The sequence below is a fragment of the Argentina silus genome, assembly GCF_951799395.1.
Source record: "Argentina silus genome assembly, chromosome: 4".
NCBI classification, from domain to species: Eukaryota; Metazoa; Chordata; class Actinopteri; order Argentiniformes; family Argentinidae; genus Argentina; species Argentina silus.
In genome coordinates, this window is record NC_139658.1 from 11674316 (window position 1) to 11690259 (window position 15944).

The 15944-nt window shown below is 44.5% G+C and overlaps 1 protein-coding gene across 2 annotated transcripts; it reads right to left on the minus strand.

Moving 5' to 3' along the window:
- Window positions 1-693: 693 nt before the first annotated feature.
- Window positions 694-15314, minus strand: LOC310803258 (phosphatidate phosphatase LPIN2). 2 transcript variants are annotated; one of them, XM_083667964.1, is made up of 20 exons: window positions 15247-15314; window positions 10580-10780; window positions 10253-10348; window positions 9804-10066; window positions 9499-9609; window positions 9204-9312; window positions 7982-9044; window positions 7640-7733; window positions 6423-6616; window positions 5990-6083; window positions 5650-5719; window positions 5107-5199; window positions 4840-4934; window positions 4484-4622; window positions 4042-4190; window positions 3791-3877; window positions 3517-3669; window positions 3172-3286; window positions 2648-2751; window positions 694-2435 (listed from the first exon to the last, which is right to left on the minus strand). In XM_083667964.1, the coding sequence occupies exons 2-20, from the start codon at window positions 10769-10771 to the stop codon at window positions 2288-2290; spliced, it is 3369 nt and encodes a 1122-aa protein (XP_083524090.1). In that variant the 5' UTR covers window positions 10772-10780; window positions 15247-15314; the 3' UTR covers window positions 694-2287. The 2 variants fall into 2 exon arrangements, with proteins under 2 accessions (XP_083524090.1, XP_083524089.1); XM_083667963.1 differs by having other exon boundaries at window positions 7640-7736.
- Window positions 15315-15944: the final 630 nt, after the last annotated feature.

Sequence of the window (15944 nt, forward strand, 5' to 3'; positions counted from 1 at the left end):
AATCCAGCACATGCAATGCAGTTTTCACACCATCTCTCGTGTGAAGAATAGTGGTAGCTCCATCAAGTTATGGGTATGTTTGTCACTGGCAGGGACTGGGAAGTTTGTCAGGATCAAGAAAATTATGAAATTTGCACAGAGTGTAATTGATTCCTATGCAAATCAGAGATCCTATAAAAACAAAGATATTCATTCCAAAATCACATGAATTATTATCCTTGCATTAAGATGGACTCAATTCAACTTATTGAGTGATTTGTTGATGACATTTTTGCATTTTAGCAAATTTTAAGAGTGTCATAGCAAAGGGTCTAAATACTTATGTACATGAGGTATTTCTGTATTTCTTTTTAAATAAATTTACTGAAATTTCAAAAAATGTGTTTTCGCTTTGTCATTCTAGGGTATTGTGTGTTGATTGATGGCAAATTACTTCAAGTTAATCCATAGTAAATTGAGTCTGTAACACAACAAAATGTGGAAAAAGTGAAGGGTCTGTATACATTTCCAAAGGCACTGTATACCTTCACAGTCCGAATTTGCAATTAGTGGGTTGTTTTTCAGTCCTGTTTTTGTGAGAAATTTCAGTGTTTATAACACAATTATAAATGGGAAATTAATGTCGAAGGCTTGTCATCTTTAATGTAAATAAACTCCAACAAAATAAAAGACGACACGAAACACAGGTTGGGTTTTTGTGTAATTTTACTTTATATTTAGATAATTTGATAAAAATTTACAGTAACAGCAATGACAGTGCTCCTCAGGTCCAATGCAATTTGACTCTACAGTCCATGGCATCATGAATGACAATTACACAAAAGATCTTTAAAACTAAATAAAATAAAATAATAATCAATAAATATAAAAGCTATAGTATCAGCATGAAGGCACGTGTCAGACCAGACCAGACCAGACCAGACCATTGCCGTTTTCAATTCCCCATTCGAGTTCTGTTTCACTCGACCCTGGAATGTATCTGAATCTGAACATCCCGATTCACATCAGTATAAAACCATATCTAAAACCATGTAGTGCGGTACCCCAGAGAGAGAAATGTGAACCAGGTTTATCATCAACACACATTCAGCTGATCCCCCTTCTCATAACAAACCTCGAGGACACCAATGATGCTAACATTGATGCTAAAGCTAACAATGCGTCATCATAAGCCCTGACCTTAGCATGAACCTTAGCCTACAGACAGGGCGTAGGTATGGCTAACTGGTATCCAACCTGGTGTGCATTTGGATGTCTGCTTTCCATACCGCTGTGCCTAAAAGCTAAGCTTCCCATCAAGGTCATAAGGGTTGCGACTCGGCAAACAACCTATTTTACACTCGTTTTGCCAAGCTATGCTCTTAGGTGTCAATCATTCACACTTATCTTAGGAGTCTTTTTTTTACACTGCTATGAATAAGTTCTTCAAATGTGAAAGAACAGTGACTTACTTTGAGTGTTGTACAGCCACAGCTGTACAGGGCCACAGCACTGCAATGGGCTAGAAGCAGAGTGTGCTGGTGAATTCTGGGTCGGTCACACCAGAAAACAAAGCATATAAATACTCACATTGTCGAAATGGTTTTGGCTTCCTTTCAAAACTAACCTAAAAAGCTTTTCTACGATGCCTTTTATAAGCTTAAAATCGGGTTTCGCCCAATTTGTTTGGCTTAATGCTACAATGAGCTTATAAAATAACAACTATACAATTTTAAGAAATATCTTTAAGGTGGAACCAACTTACACTTTCCAATACAAGCTAATGGGAAGAAAATACACAAGAATCATTGAACACAAACTATAGGCATTTCTGTCCAGTTCTTGTCGAGATGTGCAGGTATGCAGGTATGTGTGCTAGTGATGATTTATAATAGCAAAGCCCTTTTTTTCAACTTATGACAGTGAATTCAAGTTCAAATTAATATTGCGCATGGATTGTTCTGCGAACATAAAAATCACAGTAGGTCTTTTGTAATCAAATGTTGCCCATTATAAAGTATACACAGTGTTGTGCTTGAAATCTGCACATATTTGGTCTCAATTTGGGTGCGTGTACAGCCAGACACACTTTTTTTCCAGCAAGTACACAGTATATTAGACGTTAAGCATATAAAAGTGTGAGAATATTCCGGACAATGCTTATCGAGTCTTGTAAGTGTTATCACAGATGGAGATAGAGAAATAGAGGGAGAGAGAGAGTTGAGGAGATCAGGAGAGAGAAAGAAGAAAGAGAGGGGGACGCGATTTGAGAGAGAGAGAGAGGGGGGGAAAAAGAGAGTGTGTAAGTCTACAGTAGAGAGTCCAGGTCTAGTGGTGGTAGGGGTTCTCTCCAATAGGTGAAGTGGCTGTACTCCGGACAGTCGAAGGAAGACGATGTCTGGCCCTTGGAGATGAACGGGAAGAAGTGTTCCACCAGCTCGCTGAGGTGAGCGTACCTGTGACACACAGACGTGAGTTAACACACACTCAGATGTAAAATGAAAAATGCACACACGGACGCAGGCACGCACACACACACACACACGCACACACGCAAGCACCCACACGGGCGAGAGAGAGAGAAAGTATTCTACATTATTGTAATGGTAGTATACAATATAACTCTACCGACACACATACATACATGTGACGAACACGCTCTACTTACGAGGACTTGTTCCCCTTGGTCTTCTCCTGGATGAGCTCTCCTTTGGGGTTGACGGTGAATATCCTGGTTTCAGGGACACCCACCTCCTTATAGGCATAGGCATCCTGCAAGAGACAATAACACTCACATCAACCTGAAGTAACTCAGAATGTAAACTGTATCAGGGATTAAACCTGAACAATAATATACTTGCAGTAACAAATGAACAAGTAACGTCTGCTAAATGCCATAAATGTAAATGTAATTGTTTCAAAAGAAATAGAGAGCAGTCGATTTCTCCTTCTTTTCTTCAAACAGCCGGTTCTAAATAAACTGTAAATAGCAAAAATGCTTTGATAATAATTTGGACTCATACAGTTAGCTTATGGCAGCGCTAATGTCTTGTATATCCTCATACATTGAAAGTGAGTGGTCTTTTAGCTATAGGTACCACTCCGCTAGTCTTTTAGCCTCATGCAGTGATTCATACGCTAATCTCTAAGCCTCACACACTGAAAGTGAGTTAGCAATGTAGCATAGCTTACGTTGGGCCTGTTGCCGAAGGCTGCGTAGAAGGGCTGTATCTGGGGGCTGAAGAGGTCTCTGATGTCAGAGAGACAGGCGATCTTGAACACCTCAGGCTTCTTCTCTACCACCTCTCTGTGGAGAGAGAGAGAGGGAGAGACAGAGAAAAGAGAGAGAGAAGAGAGAGAGACACACACACACATACGGCAAACATTAATAATAAAAAGGGATAGTTCAAGTTTGTCAGGTGCTTTCACACCTCCAAAAGTGGTCTGATTGGATGAATGGATGCCATTAATTTTCCCATTAATTTGGGGGAAATTTAGGGGCAAAACTGATGCAGCTCTAACCATTACAGTACCTACCTGTGCAGGGCAGAGAAGAAACTGCTAGGAGCCAGCAGCACTGGGCCTTTGGGCAGGACAGTGCCCTTGTCATTCACCCACTGTAGGTAGCCCTTGGTGATGTCAGCCATGCCAATGGCCCGCGCTGAACAGTACAGGAACTTATAGCCGTTTCTAGAGGGGAGAGAAAGGCAATTGATATTCAGAATGATGTTTTCTGGTTTCATTTGGTCTAACCCTTCCGATGAATCCAGGTTCAGGTTTTTCATTGACTTGTCTGTTGGTAGGTACTTACTGGTGTATTTTGTGGTAGAGTCGGGCGATGCCGTGGTGTGTCCAGTCTTTCCCCAGCTGAGGTAGGATGTGTCCCAGAGCATCTGACCTGGTAGGGACAAAGGGCAAGGGTTGGTAAAGCACTGAGGGAATCAACACACACACGATTAGGGATGCCCTACCTGGACACTGATCAAGAGTCCATTTTTCATTAAGTTCAACATTTGGGGAACCTGGGACCCTAGACCAAAGTGCACACACACACACACTCACTTTGTGATAGTGCCATCGATGTCTGAGATGATGACACGGTCATCCCAGTTCCACAGGTAGATGGCAGCCTCACAGCGGCAGGTGCCCTGGTACTGAGTGGTCACGCTGAACACAACTTTATTGGCCCCCTCGCGCAGGTTCAACCGCTCCTGACCACAAGACAACCACATGGTTAGGGTGAGATCCAGTGTTCACCACACTGGAGCAGTAGAACCTCCTGAACGTGTGAATAGTTCATGTGTTATTGATATCATGATATCAGTTGAAATAGGACCAGGATATTGGTCACACTAACCAACAGTGAGAATGCTCACCATGAACATAGAAATAGAACACAGAACAGACTTTCCCAACTTTCGAAATGCATGACAGGTGTAGCCTGTGTGTGTGTGTGTGTGTGTGTGTGTGTGTGTGTGTGTGGGGGGGGGGGGGTCAGACGTACAATCTGTTCTGGGGTGAGGCGCAGAGACTTGCGGTACATCTGGCTGAAACATTGGGCAGTGGTCATGTTCTCTGTTGATAGGCTGACCTCTCTCCCTAGACCCGCCTCCTCATCGCTAGTCATGTCATCAAGTGTGGCCCTGCAAATGTCAACACATAGTCAATACATAGACACACACACTCTTTTTTTTGCGTCAAGTCCCATTTTCCACCACAGGAAGATAAGATAAACAATGATGTTTGTATTACTGTGTGAACGGTATGTTATGTGTGTGTCTGTGTGTGTGTGTGTGTGTGTGTGTGTGTGTGTGTGTATAACTAATGTATGGGTATGTGTATGTGTGCTTGGTGACTTACTTCAGTGATGAAGGACCAGCAACAGAGACATCAACTGAAGTTGATGTTTCGGCCTGGGCCTCCTCTGGGTCCTGCTTTCCTGCTTGATCTGCCTGCTAGAGGGACAGTCCAATAATATTAGGATACTCTAGTCTATACACTGGCCTTCTTGCCTTGAAATGATCCTCCAATGTTTGCTTGGTGAGGTTATCATTTGTCCACATGGAAAAAGTTGAATATTCTGTCAAAACAGAAGCTCCTAGGTTAGGTTACTCTACTCTAAGTTACCTGGTTGGTGTCCATTTCTTTGCGTCTCCAGGAGAACCACCAGCGCCCAGACTTCTTTGGCATCTTGACTTTCACCAGCTGCTCTATGGCACTCTGTGGAAGAGATGGTTCACAGCAAGGGTCAAAGGTTAATCATCATTTCCTCATTTCAGGTGAAAGGAGTGCTGCATCCCATTTCTCCACATGGTTTTAGATGGGAATAGATTGGTGTAAGAGCCTGTGTTTAAACCAATCCTATGCATTGTAATCAATGTTGGGGAAGTGCACAAGTGCATACTTCAGGAGAAGCATAGAATACCATTCTAATTCTTCAGGGGAGATGAGATGTTATGGGATGCGTCTCGGAAAGGCTTGCTTTCCTTCATTTGCACTCGTGCAAATACTAGACAGGTGGAAGCAGATTCATAATGATAGGTACTAGGGATCCACCATATTGCTTTCACCTATCCAGTGTTTTCAGATCAGTGCAGATGAAAGAGAAGAGGTGAAAGGAAGCCACGTGACACGATTGAGATGCACGTTAAGATAGGATAGGGAAATGACCTTTGGTAGATTCTTCTGGAAGGCTTGCATTGACAGGACCATAGGGGCAGCCACTGCCCAGTTGTAATACCTGAAAAAAGATCAAACATCTTAATCCATGAATTGAAACACTGTACTTAAAAAACATGTAAGAGAACCAACCACCCAATGAGAGAATTTACTTGATAACATACTGCTTTTTAAACATACCAGTAAGTCAAAATATATACACATACTGTACATATACCCTGTCACTGTCAACCGAGCATAATCACATTATAACAAATGTAATTATTTCTTTTTCAACCAACTGAAATTATATCAGGGATCAAATTAATCCTTATGCAACCAGGATACTGACTTTGAGTTGATGCAGATGACCAAATTTGGATCCTCGATGATTCCAGGGTTATTGACCAAGTCCTGGTAGGTCACAACATGCTCCATGAATTTATCTGGATTAGATTAGATTAGATTAGATTCAACTTTATTGTCATTGCGCAGAGTACAAGTACAGAGACAACAAAATGCAGTTAGCGTCTAACCAGAAGTGCAGAAAAGTGCAGTGTGAACAATATATACAGGTAGTGCAGTATAAGTAGTGCAGTATACGTATAAGTAGTGCAGTGTAGCAGTATATGTATTAGCAGTAACATCAGAGATAAGAGACAATAAGAGTGAGGCCAATGTGGTACATCTATCTCTTTCTCACTTCCATATAAGAGAGCATATTACACCTATAACACCCCTCTCTCACACCATCTCTCTGTCACACACACACACCACACACCCACCTTTGCTGATCTGGCTGGTGTCTCCCACACGCCCGCAGAGGGACATGCTGACGTCCATGTGGTCGGAGGTGGAGTCAGACAGATACTCTGTGCCACTGTCCATGGCCCCGTTGCCCGCCAACTGAGGAGACTGGTTACCAGACTGGGGACCCGGCTCAGCCTCTGCGCCCGGCCGCGACACACCTTCCATCTCACTGTGGCAGGAGAGGAAACCACACCACAAATGGTTAACCAAAAAGATACCAATCTATTATAATTTTTTCCCTAAAACAAATAACATGGATAAGTGGTCAAACAAACATAAGACACCTCTACCGAGGACTATTGACATTGTATTCATGGAGCAGCTCCTCCTAATCTAAAGTAAACATTTTTAGTGACAATCGCAGTGCTAGAATGAAAGAGAATGATGGTTCATATCCACCATCTTGGGCTATGTCCAAATACCCGCAGAAACATTCCTTCCCTCAACTCCTTCCTTCAATATGACCAGTCACAGCTGAAAGGACTGGATCACTGCATAGGTTTCCAGCTTGTTGCTTATTACTGGTCTAATCGAGGTACTGTAGATCAGCGATTCAAATGGAACACAGATAAGTAAAGGATGGAGAAAAAAAAAGGGAAACCGAGGTGGGAAATGCATACTGTAGGTGGGAAACCACTTAGACCTCTCCAAATGTTGACTAATTAGTCGTTACTTATTATGAATGACATCAATCAAACATACACAATGGCGACTGAAATGGGTGACTCCAATCAGGGAAGGAAAGAATAGAGAAAAAATCATAGGATAAATCAAATAAACTAGAGACAGACTCTGATGTCTTATCTCTAGTTGTATGTGACGTGACGGTAGGTGACGTGAGTTCCCCGTCACAGTGACCTGCCTTGTAAGGACAATAATAAAAAAGAAGATAAGCTAACATTCCTCAAGCGCACGCATATCCTGTCATATATCCTGTCATATATCCTGTCATATATCCTGTCTTCACATAGCTAAGCAAGACAGAGTTCATCAATACAGCGTCATCCTGGGCAGATTTAAGAAAGTGCTTTGTTTGCACCAAAACTGCGCTCTTCACTGAACATTTGTTATGGTGTGATCCATTTCCTGGATCGCTACCGATTTATAATGGCCGTTTAAGACTATTTTAAAGCTCAAATCTACATATTGAACCTTTAATCAGTAGAATGTGGTTGAATTCTATTCCCTTTACCTCTTGGGGAAGTAGAGTGCTGCCACCTCTGGGTTCAGGTTAGACAGGTCATCCAGGTAGATGTCTGAGGGTCCCAGATGCTGACTGCGTTTACCTGCTTTCACACAACACATCAGCTTAGAGACTGTGCACAGAGGGTCACAACACAGGTTAAACCAATGGGTTTGAGGAAGCTAGACACAAGTGCTAGTTAAAGGTGTGGTTCAACCAAAAAATCTAATCAAATCTACTTAAGACCACTTTAGAGATTATTGTAAGGGTATCACAAACCATTTGTAAACGTAGGCCTGTTGTATCTCAGTAAAAGAGCAATAGATGAGTATTTGGCCCCCATGTCCTTACCTTTCTTCTTGTCCGAACGCTCAGCTTTGGCCGTCGTGTCTGCAGAGCCAGACTGCTCCTCCCCTCCGGCCTCAGTGGCCCCAACGTCTGTCACTCCAACACTCTCTGCAGTATGATTGGTCAGGGAGCTTTCAACGGCCTGGTCCATCGTGGCGGGTCCATTCTCCTCCTCCACCCCCTCTGTGCAGGGTTCGATCCCACTGTCCCCCTCACTCAAGACAACACCTTCCGCGGGGCCCAGTTCACTGGACTCCGGTGAGGCACTTGACTGTTGGTCAGAGTTGTCTATGCTACCCAGAGACTCAGTGCTAACTGAGCCTGCGTTGTTAGCCAAGCAAGCAGTGTTAGATAAGCTTGCGGTGTTGGCTAAACTAGCTGTGTCAACTACGCTGTTTGCCAAGTGGGCAACGTTGGCTAAGCTAGCTGTGCTGTCGCTAGCTAGCTTGTCTGTTTTGATAGTGCTGGCTTTGCTACCATTTCTGGATGGGGTGTGTGCATTGTCTGCATTGATCATGTCAGCTGTGCTGGCTTTGCTCACTGAGCTCAATGTATTAGCTAGGCTATTTACATGGTCAACATTGACTGTGCTTTCTTCGCTAACTAGACCGTCAACATAGCCTACATTAGCCATGCTAGCTGTGCAAGCTAACGAGTCTACGGGCTCTTCCAGGTTGCATTGGGGCTTCTCAGACAATTCCTCCCCTGCCAGCAGGGTGTCGACCTGGGTCTGTGTTTGTACTGGGGTCTGTGGCAAGTCCACGCTATGGAATGATGCCAGCATTAGAGACTCAGAGTCTTCATTGGGAGTGGAGAAGGCCACATTAGGTGCTTTTCCCAGGGATAAGGGGGTACTCTCCGTGGATTGGTTGTCTGAGTCTAGGGACGGGGTGCTGGGCTGGGGTCTGACCACGGTCACGCTGCCCACTCGGCCGCAGCTGACCACAGGCTCCGGCTCCATGTCGAAGGAGTCCTGCCTGTGGATGGTACGGAAGTGACAGCTCTCTGAGAGGTGGATGGGGGAGACGCGCTGTACCTCGACTGGCGATCTGTCCGTCTGATACATCTGGGAGGTGGGAGAACAGCAGAATGACTTGACATTCTCATAAATGTCATCGCACAAAAGAGCGTAGGATTAAAATCGCAATTGTGGATAGATAAGTGTCCACATGTGCTACTGTATATTCGGCGCCCAGTAGGCTGCGTGAAGACCTCCTGCCTTTACCTTTGGGAAGGCGCCCCAGTTCCACTGAATCTGAGGCCCTGAGGACTCCTGAGGCTTCACCAGCAGCTCAGAGTCACTCTTGGGGGAGGACGGGCGACTATGGAACACACTGAGGAAAAAACATCCATGAAAGAGAGGAAAAGGAGAAAAATCGTCAGGAAAAGGAGAGAAAGAATCCATATTGAGAGAGAGGAGATAAGATAAGAGACAGAGACAGTGTGTGAGACAGACAGAGGCTTATCAAATCAAATCTCAACTCAATCAACTTCAATGAGAGAGCGTTTAGTTCCCTCACCTCTCTGAGGGAGACCACTCCCCGTCTGAGTGAGGGTGGATGACTTCCCTGCTCTGTGTTGCCCCGAGCTCTTCATACGGCTCCTCAGACAGCGAGAAGTACACCGACTTACTGTTCCACACAGACACAAGCACAAGGCCATCACAATTCCATTCAAGTCTGTGCATACAGCATGCTGTGTATACCCATATATTCAACAAATCTCAAAACAGTGATTCCATTTAGGCCGGAAATAATTGACCACAGCATAAGAATTTGAGAGAATTTGAGAGAAATGTCACTTTTCAAGAGGAATGGTCATTGACCTGGCGAGCATGGGAGTGGTAAGCTCTTCTTTGGAGGGGCTCTCCTGTTCCACTTGCTCCCGCTCCCTCTCTCTCTCCCGCTCCCTCTCTCTCTCTCTCTCGTCGGACGAGGAGCTGCCCTCCTCTCTCAGGTGGGTGTCGGAACGCATGCGTTTACGGCGGCGCTTTTTCCTGCGCGTGCCTCCCCCGGCACTGGTCTCCTCGGCCCCCTCCGGGAGCTCCATGGGGATGGGGGAGGTGCAGAGGTGGGGGGGTACTCTGGACTGGTAGGGAGAGGACAGGGGCGGTAGAGGAGATGGGAGAAACATCAGGGTCAAAACACTCAGATCAGACAGGACTGAGGGACACAATAGCTTATTCATAGGGAGAAATTAGCATATTAGCCATTGATGATGACATTTGATGCCAGTCACAGAGAATCCAAGCCTACATTCCTGTTATGCCCATACCTCCAGATCCTCATGTTCCTCCACAAAGAAAGCCTCTCCATTATCCCCCAGCTTCATCTGCAGGTGAACTGGCTCTCCATTGATCTCAATGTCCACCTGAAATACAGTAGCAGTCATCAGTGTGTATGGGAGAATGTGTGTGTGTGTGTGTGTGTATGTAGCTACACATGTGTGTGTGGGCGCTGTTGTGTGGGTGCCTACACCGACTGCACACCCCATCTTGAGAGTGTGCAACTGTCTGAGAGAGTGTGTATGTGTGTGTGTGTGTGTGTGTGTGTGTGTGTGTGTGGTGTGTGTGTGCACTCGCTCAGCCGCTCGCACACTCACCACTTTCTCCTTGGAGCGCAGCACGCCCAGCTTGCCGAAGCGCACGTGGAAGGGGGAGCACTGGAGCGAGCCATCTGGCTGCCGAACCACGATGACGTCGATGCCCCCGGTGAGCGTGGCAGGGTTGAGGCCCCGGTACAGCTCCTTCACCGTCACAAACACCGTCTCCGCCAGCTGGCCCACGTAGTTCATGGTCTGGGACTGGAGAGGACAGAGGGAAAACAGAGGAGAGTTAATGAGTGAACAGAAGAACAACAATGACAAAGACCGCATACTAGCAATGTGAATTCCATCGTCTTCCAACAGGTGGCGTTGCACCTACGTTTCACTCGTCCCTTGACCGACAAAAATGATTTACACTATCTGATGTAAAACAACGGGTATAGGCTAGATATCCTAATAGTTTTAGTTTTTTCAATAGTTTTTAGGGAGCTTCCTCATGTCAACCACCTCTCCTTTATCTGCACCACTGGTATGAACTAGCCCGGGTGGGTGAGAAAAAGCTAGGCCTAGCGGCTAGGCCCCTGAAATTCATCAACTCCTGAAAATGTCATCCTCCATATTTCCTTTACTGGGCATGTTTTCATATCAGATAAAGGATAGGAAAAGAAGCTTCTTGGCTTTAGGTTGAGATACACCCAAGCAGTGAAAAACAAAGGACAAAGCAGCGATGCCTAGCGACCAAGGTTTATTCTAGACACAGGCACAGAACTTCTTAAGTATGGTAAGATCATAAGAACAAATTAAAATTAAGACCTATTATTAATACATACAGTAGGCTAGTAGATTTCCATCCATACAATCAACTTTCCTCAGTTGGATACGATAGCAACATTCAAGCATATTGACAAAGAAGGATGAAGCAGGCCTGGCCTACAGTATTTGCCTTACCTAGTCGTGTCCCTCGAATCTCTATCACACAAATCTGAGAGCTTTGAGCGTTTTTAACAAGCTTTATTGACCTTTGGAGTGACTCATGGTGAATAATAGGATATAAATTAGGCCTAGACCCACAACACGTGTGGTCAAGGTCTAAAAAGCTTATCTCAAGTTACAACAACAATACCAATCTGATGATGTCATTTCCTTAGTCACTGATAATGACGGCTCACAACTGCCTATTTGTGGGATCAATATCAAAATATCACAGGGCCAGTTTTCGAAGTAGCCTTGGTTCATCTGTTTATCAAGGTGTCGGCCTATTCAGGACAGTCATGATAGCCAAATTAGCCATTGGAACCACAAGTAACCACTTTATGAGACCCCTTTCAAGAGGGTCCTGCATATTTGACCCACAACAAACATTCATATGCTAGGCTACAGGCTACAGTAGACTGAGGTCAGTAACACAGTAGGCTGTAGGGAGCAGGGAGAGGCAAATCGACAAAGCATTTTCAGCAGAGATGCTTAAACAAGCCCGAACATGAGCATTAATTGAGGCGATGCCAGAAAATGTAGCCAGCATATGAGGGCCAAACGACAGAAACTTTTGGCGTTCTGTTTGTGTGTGCACAAACTTGGTAGTCTGGTTCCTATGATGACTTGGCTAATTTACAAATGAAACCCAACTGGTCTCGAAATGCTTAGGTCAGCTATAAAATCGCCTTGCCCCCCCCCCCCCCCTTACCACAACAAACAAAAAAGAAAAAAAACAGGAACCCTAGAGCTGAACTCAAGATTCACACACGACAACAGAGAAACGGACAGGATGGAATACATCTAGAACATACAAAGACGTTTAAATCAAGAAAGATTCATCGAATTGTGAATGGAGAGGAAAGATGTAGGCGAGATAAAAAAAAAAAAAAGATGAGCGGGTGAAAGCGAAAGTGGTACGCTGAAGTTTCACATCTCAGGATACCACCACCACCACCGCCGCCGCCGCCGCTGTGTCGGCTCTTACCCACAGAGAGGGGTGCAGGTGTCCCTTCCCCACCAGGCCTTGTTCCCTTGACCCCCCTGCCGCCATCAGTCGCCCAAACTTCCTTCATCCCCCAGAATCCTCAGGTCTCCCCAGGGGTTACTCCATTAGCCCTCCGATTCGCCCGCTGTCCGAGACGCTAGGGCTACATTTTGTAGGCTAGAGAACACTGACGCCACCTTAACGGGCCACTGGACGAGATCAAAATAAAACGCCTTGGCCTCTAATAACTGCCCCCAGTGTTTGTTCTATGGTGCTACTGGCCTAGAGCCTATCTTGATCTGTTCTGAGTTTGGTAGCAGTACAGGAAGATGAGAGACTCCCAGTACATTCACTTTCACTACCGCTCCCCTCTGTCATTCAAACACACTCACATTAAAGCACGTACAGAGTCACTCTCTCACACACACGCACCAAATTCACACTTCCCCTTGCGCTGCACATGACAGCCAGGCCAGCAGATTCTGAAAGGCTCAACAGCTCTATTCACGAACGCTGTGCTCACACTCTCTCTCTCTCTCTCTCTCTCTCACACACACACACACACACACACACACACACACACACACACACACACACACACACACACACACACACACACGTGCATCCTGCGATCAGTCACCAGACACATTCTGGGCTTGACCACAACTCTCTGGACAGGCAAAAATGGAGGACTCTCTGGCAACCATGAGAATCATTAGCAATACTACAAGTTACTCTTAGGGACCTCGAGCCAATTACTTTTGGGAACTTAAAGGGATGTTCTCACAATGGATGAACATCACATAACAAGGTAAGTTGGGGCACTGGCATGGATGAGGGACTAGGGGAGTGTACAGTATGGGTAAAAGGCCTCAGGCTAACTGACAGAATAACCTGGTTCTAGAAGAGAGACAAGTTCGTATCAGGAGTGTGTGATCTAGTGTAAAGGCCACTGGAAAGGTCCTGGGTTACAGCGACTGGTGTGATTGTTTTCTTTCTTTGCTTGGTCAGGCTTTTCTAGTTTCAGTTGATTTTTTTTTTTTTTGGGGGGGGGGGGGGGGGGGAGCAGAGCATAACATTACTTTGTAATAGAATCTGCAAGGGCAGCAGTATTTGTAGGCTGGAAAGAAACAAAGCCTCCGGTTAGTTAGACAATGCCAGCCAATATGCTGAGACAAAATGGAGGGGGTACAGAGAGCGAGAGAGAGAGAGAGAGGGAGAGGCATGTTGATAAGTTACAAGATAGAATCTGCTGGATAGTTTTCTTATCAGTAGAATGGTCCGCTGGCCAGGTCCCAGATGTGTGTCACAGACACTGTCATTGTCATGCCAAACATGACGTTATGCAGATTGATACCGGATTTGATTTCAATTAATTCCACAGTTATTTCTTAAAATATGTGGTGTTATCTGGCCCATAGTGTGTTGGGATTGAATTTGTGAAATTGGAACAGGAAAAAAAAGCCTAGAGGTAGACCACACGGAGTAGAAATTGTGTAGGCCTACACACTAAAATAGATTAGGCTATGTGAAATGTGTCTCAACCGAACCTTGCCGTCATTTAATTGGGAAATAGCCAACCGAAAACTACTAATACTGCCAACTGTGCCATGGGCACTACTTCCTAATGCCTACAATGAAGAATGGACCCAAGAGTCCCTGGTTTTTAAAGCATAGCCTACGATAGCTGCTCCTCCTCGGTTTCTTTTTGATTGTCATGCCATTAAAGAGCCTGTTGTTACCCACTTACTGTACATGACATCACAACAGGGAAAGTAGTTTCCATAAGGAGAGCCATTAAGTCAGATTGTGGGAGTAGGGAGTGGGAGTGAACATTCAAAGGCAGCCACTCCTAGAGGCTAGAACAACACTCATCACATCTGTTTGTTAAAAGCCACGCACTCAGGGCACCTCTGACGCATTCCCAACGTGGACGGTGAAAAGGAAATGGGCATAGTGAAATATATTGGTATGCTAACCCATCTAGAGGCCTAATATCTTTCAGGTAACAAATTATATTTTATTTAAATTAGATTGGCCAGATCTCACGCGTATTGATTGGATACGCATTGAATGAGCGATTCATGAATATTCACAAGCGCAGGCACGTCTATTTGAGCGAAACGTCAACATTACAAATGTTTTGATGAAGAGGCGACAATAACCCTGACAGCTACATATTTCAGTTTATTTAAATAAACCAATGAGCATTGAGCAATAAGCTCCCTGCTGATTGGAAACTGAAATGTCCCAAAAGCTGCTTGTTTAACCATTAGCCAAATACCAGAAACGGCCACACACCCCTTCTGCTTCTACTGCTGACGCAATTCATGTTGGTTTGCGACAACCGATGGACATTTTGTGACATTACCTTGTTTTGAAGCAATTGCAACTTGTTTTGAAGCAAGCAATTACCACTAACAGTAATTTACTCGCTACTAAATCTTACTGACTGACCAGACAGCCTGTTTGTTCAAAACAGCTTATTTCCACCAGCTGGCGTGGCTAATAAGTTGGTGGCTAGCTGGACAGCCATCAGTTGTCAGGGATTCATTTTTGGACATAAATAATGTCTGATGAACATCAACTTATTTCTGTCTCGTTTGCGACGTGGACTCAAGAATTTGGGTACGCATCTCCAAAAAAAATAGTAAACTGGTTAACAATCTCCAAACACGGTTATCTCGCACATCAGTCAGCTATATATATCGTTTTTCAACTTTGAAATAACACTACAGTAACACAATTCTTTATTTCATCTTACCTTCCCGACGGAGTTTCCAAATAATGATTCAATGACGCTTCCTACTTCATGCGCTTGCGCAAACGACCCACTGTATTGAAGAAGAAACAAGTCAATCAGCCGAGTAACCAATGAACACATTGAATAATATAAAGAGCCCGCCTCTTTGATTTGTTTTGTACACAATGCGTGCAGCGAGGCGTAAGAGAATTATTACTTATTTCAACTGATGCAATGAACATGTCGTAGTTTGAAATGCTTCAATTTAAAGAAAGTCAAGAATCAATTCATCAGAGGCATTTCAAAGCCAACGAGTGTGGCGGTGAATTTGAATACAAGAAAATATATTACACATAATACCATTGATAGGTCAGTTTCGCCGTACATCGGATGGATTGTGGAAAACCATGGAAATCAAATAGGATATGATTCAGAAATGTATTAATAGCCCTCTGCAAAAACGTTGCCTGGAAAAGTACATTGACCACCAGAGGGCGGCCTTCGCCTGTTGACAGAGCATGCAAGTCTGAATGAGGTTTCCACTGCAGAACTGTACAGTCATAGAGCATATCAAATGTATTCTAATATCTCTGGTACAGTGTTCCATCATTCTATCCTTGCTATGGAAAAAAAAGTGAGTGTAATGTACGTTACTTGAATAGCTTTCTCTTATTTTTGACGACTAACAAGAAGTGAGAGATAAATAAATTGGGGGCAAA

What these genes read in the sequence shown, in the direction of transcription:
- LOC310803258 (XM_083667963.1), bottom strand. Translation starts at nt 10,771, where the DNA reads ATGAACTACGTGGGCCAGCTGGCGGAGACGGTGTTTGTGACGGTGAAG. An exon ending in ACTGGGGCGCCTTCCCAAAG is followed by an intron (nt 9,045 to 9,203) that starts GTAAAGGCAGGA and finishes CCCACCTCCCAG; the next exon opens with ATGTATCAGACGGACAGATC. An exon ending in CTCTACCACAAAATACACCA is followed by an intron (nt 3,670 to 3,790) that starts GTAAGTACCTAC and finishes TCTCCCCTCTAG; the next exon opens with AAACGGCTATAAGTTCCTGT.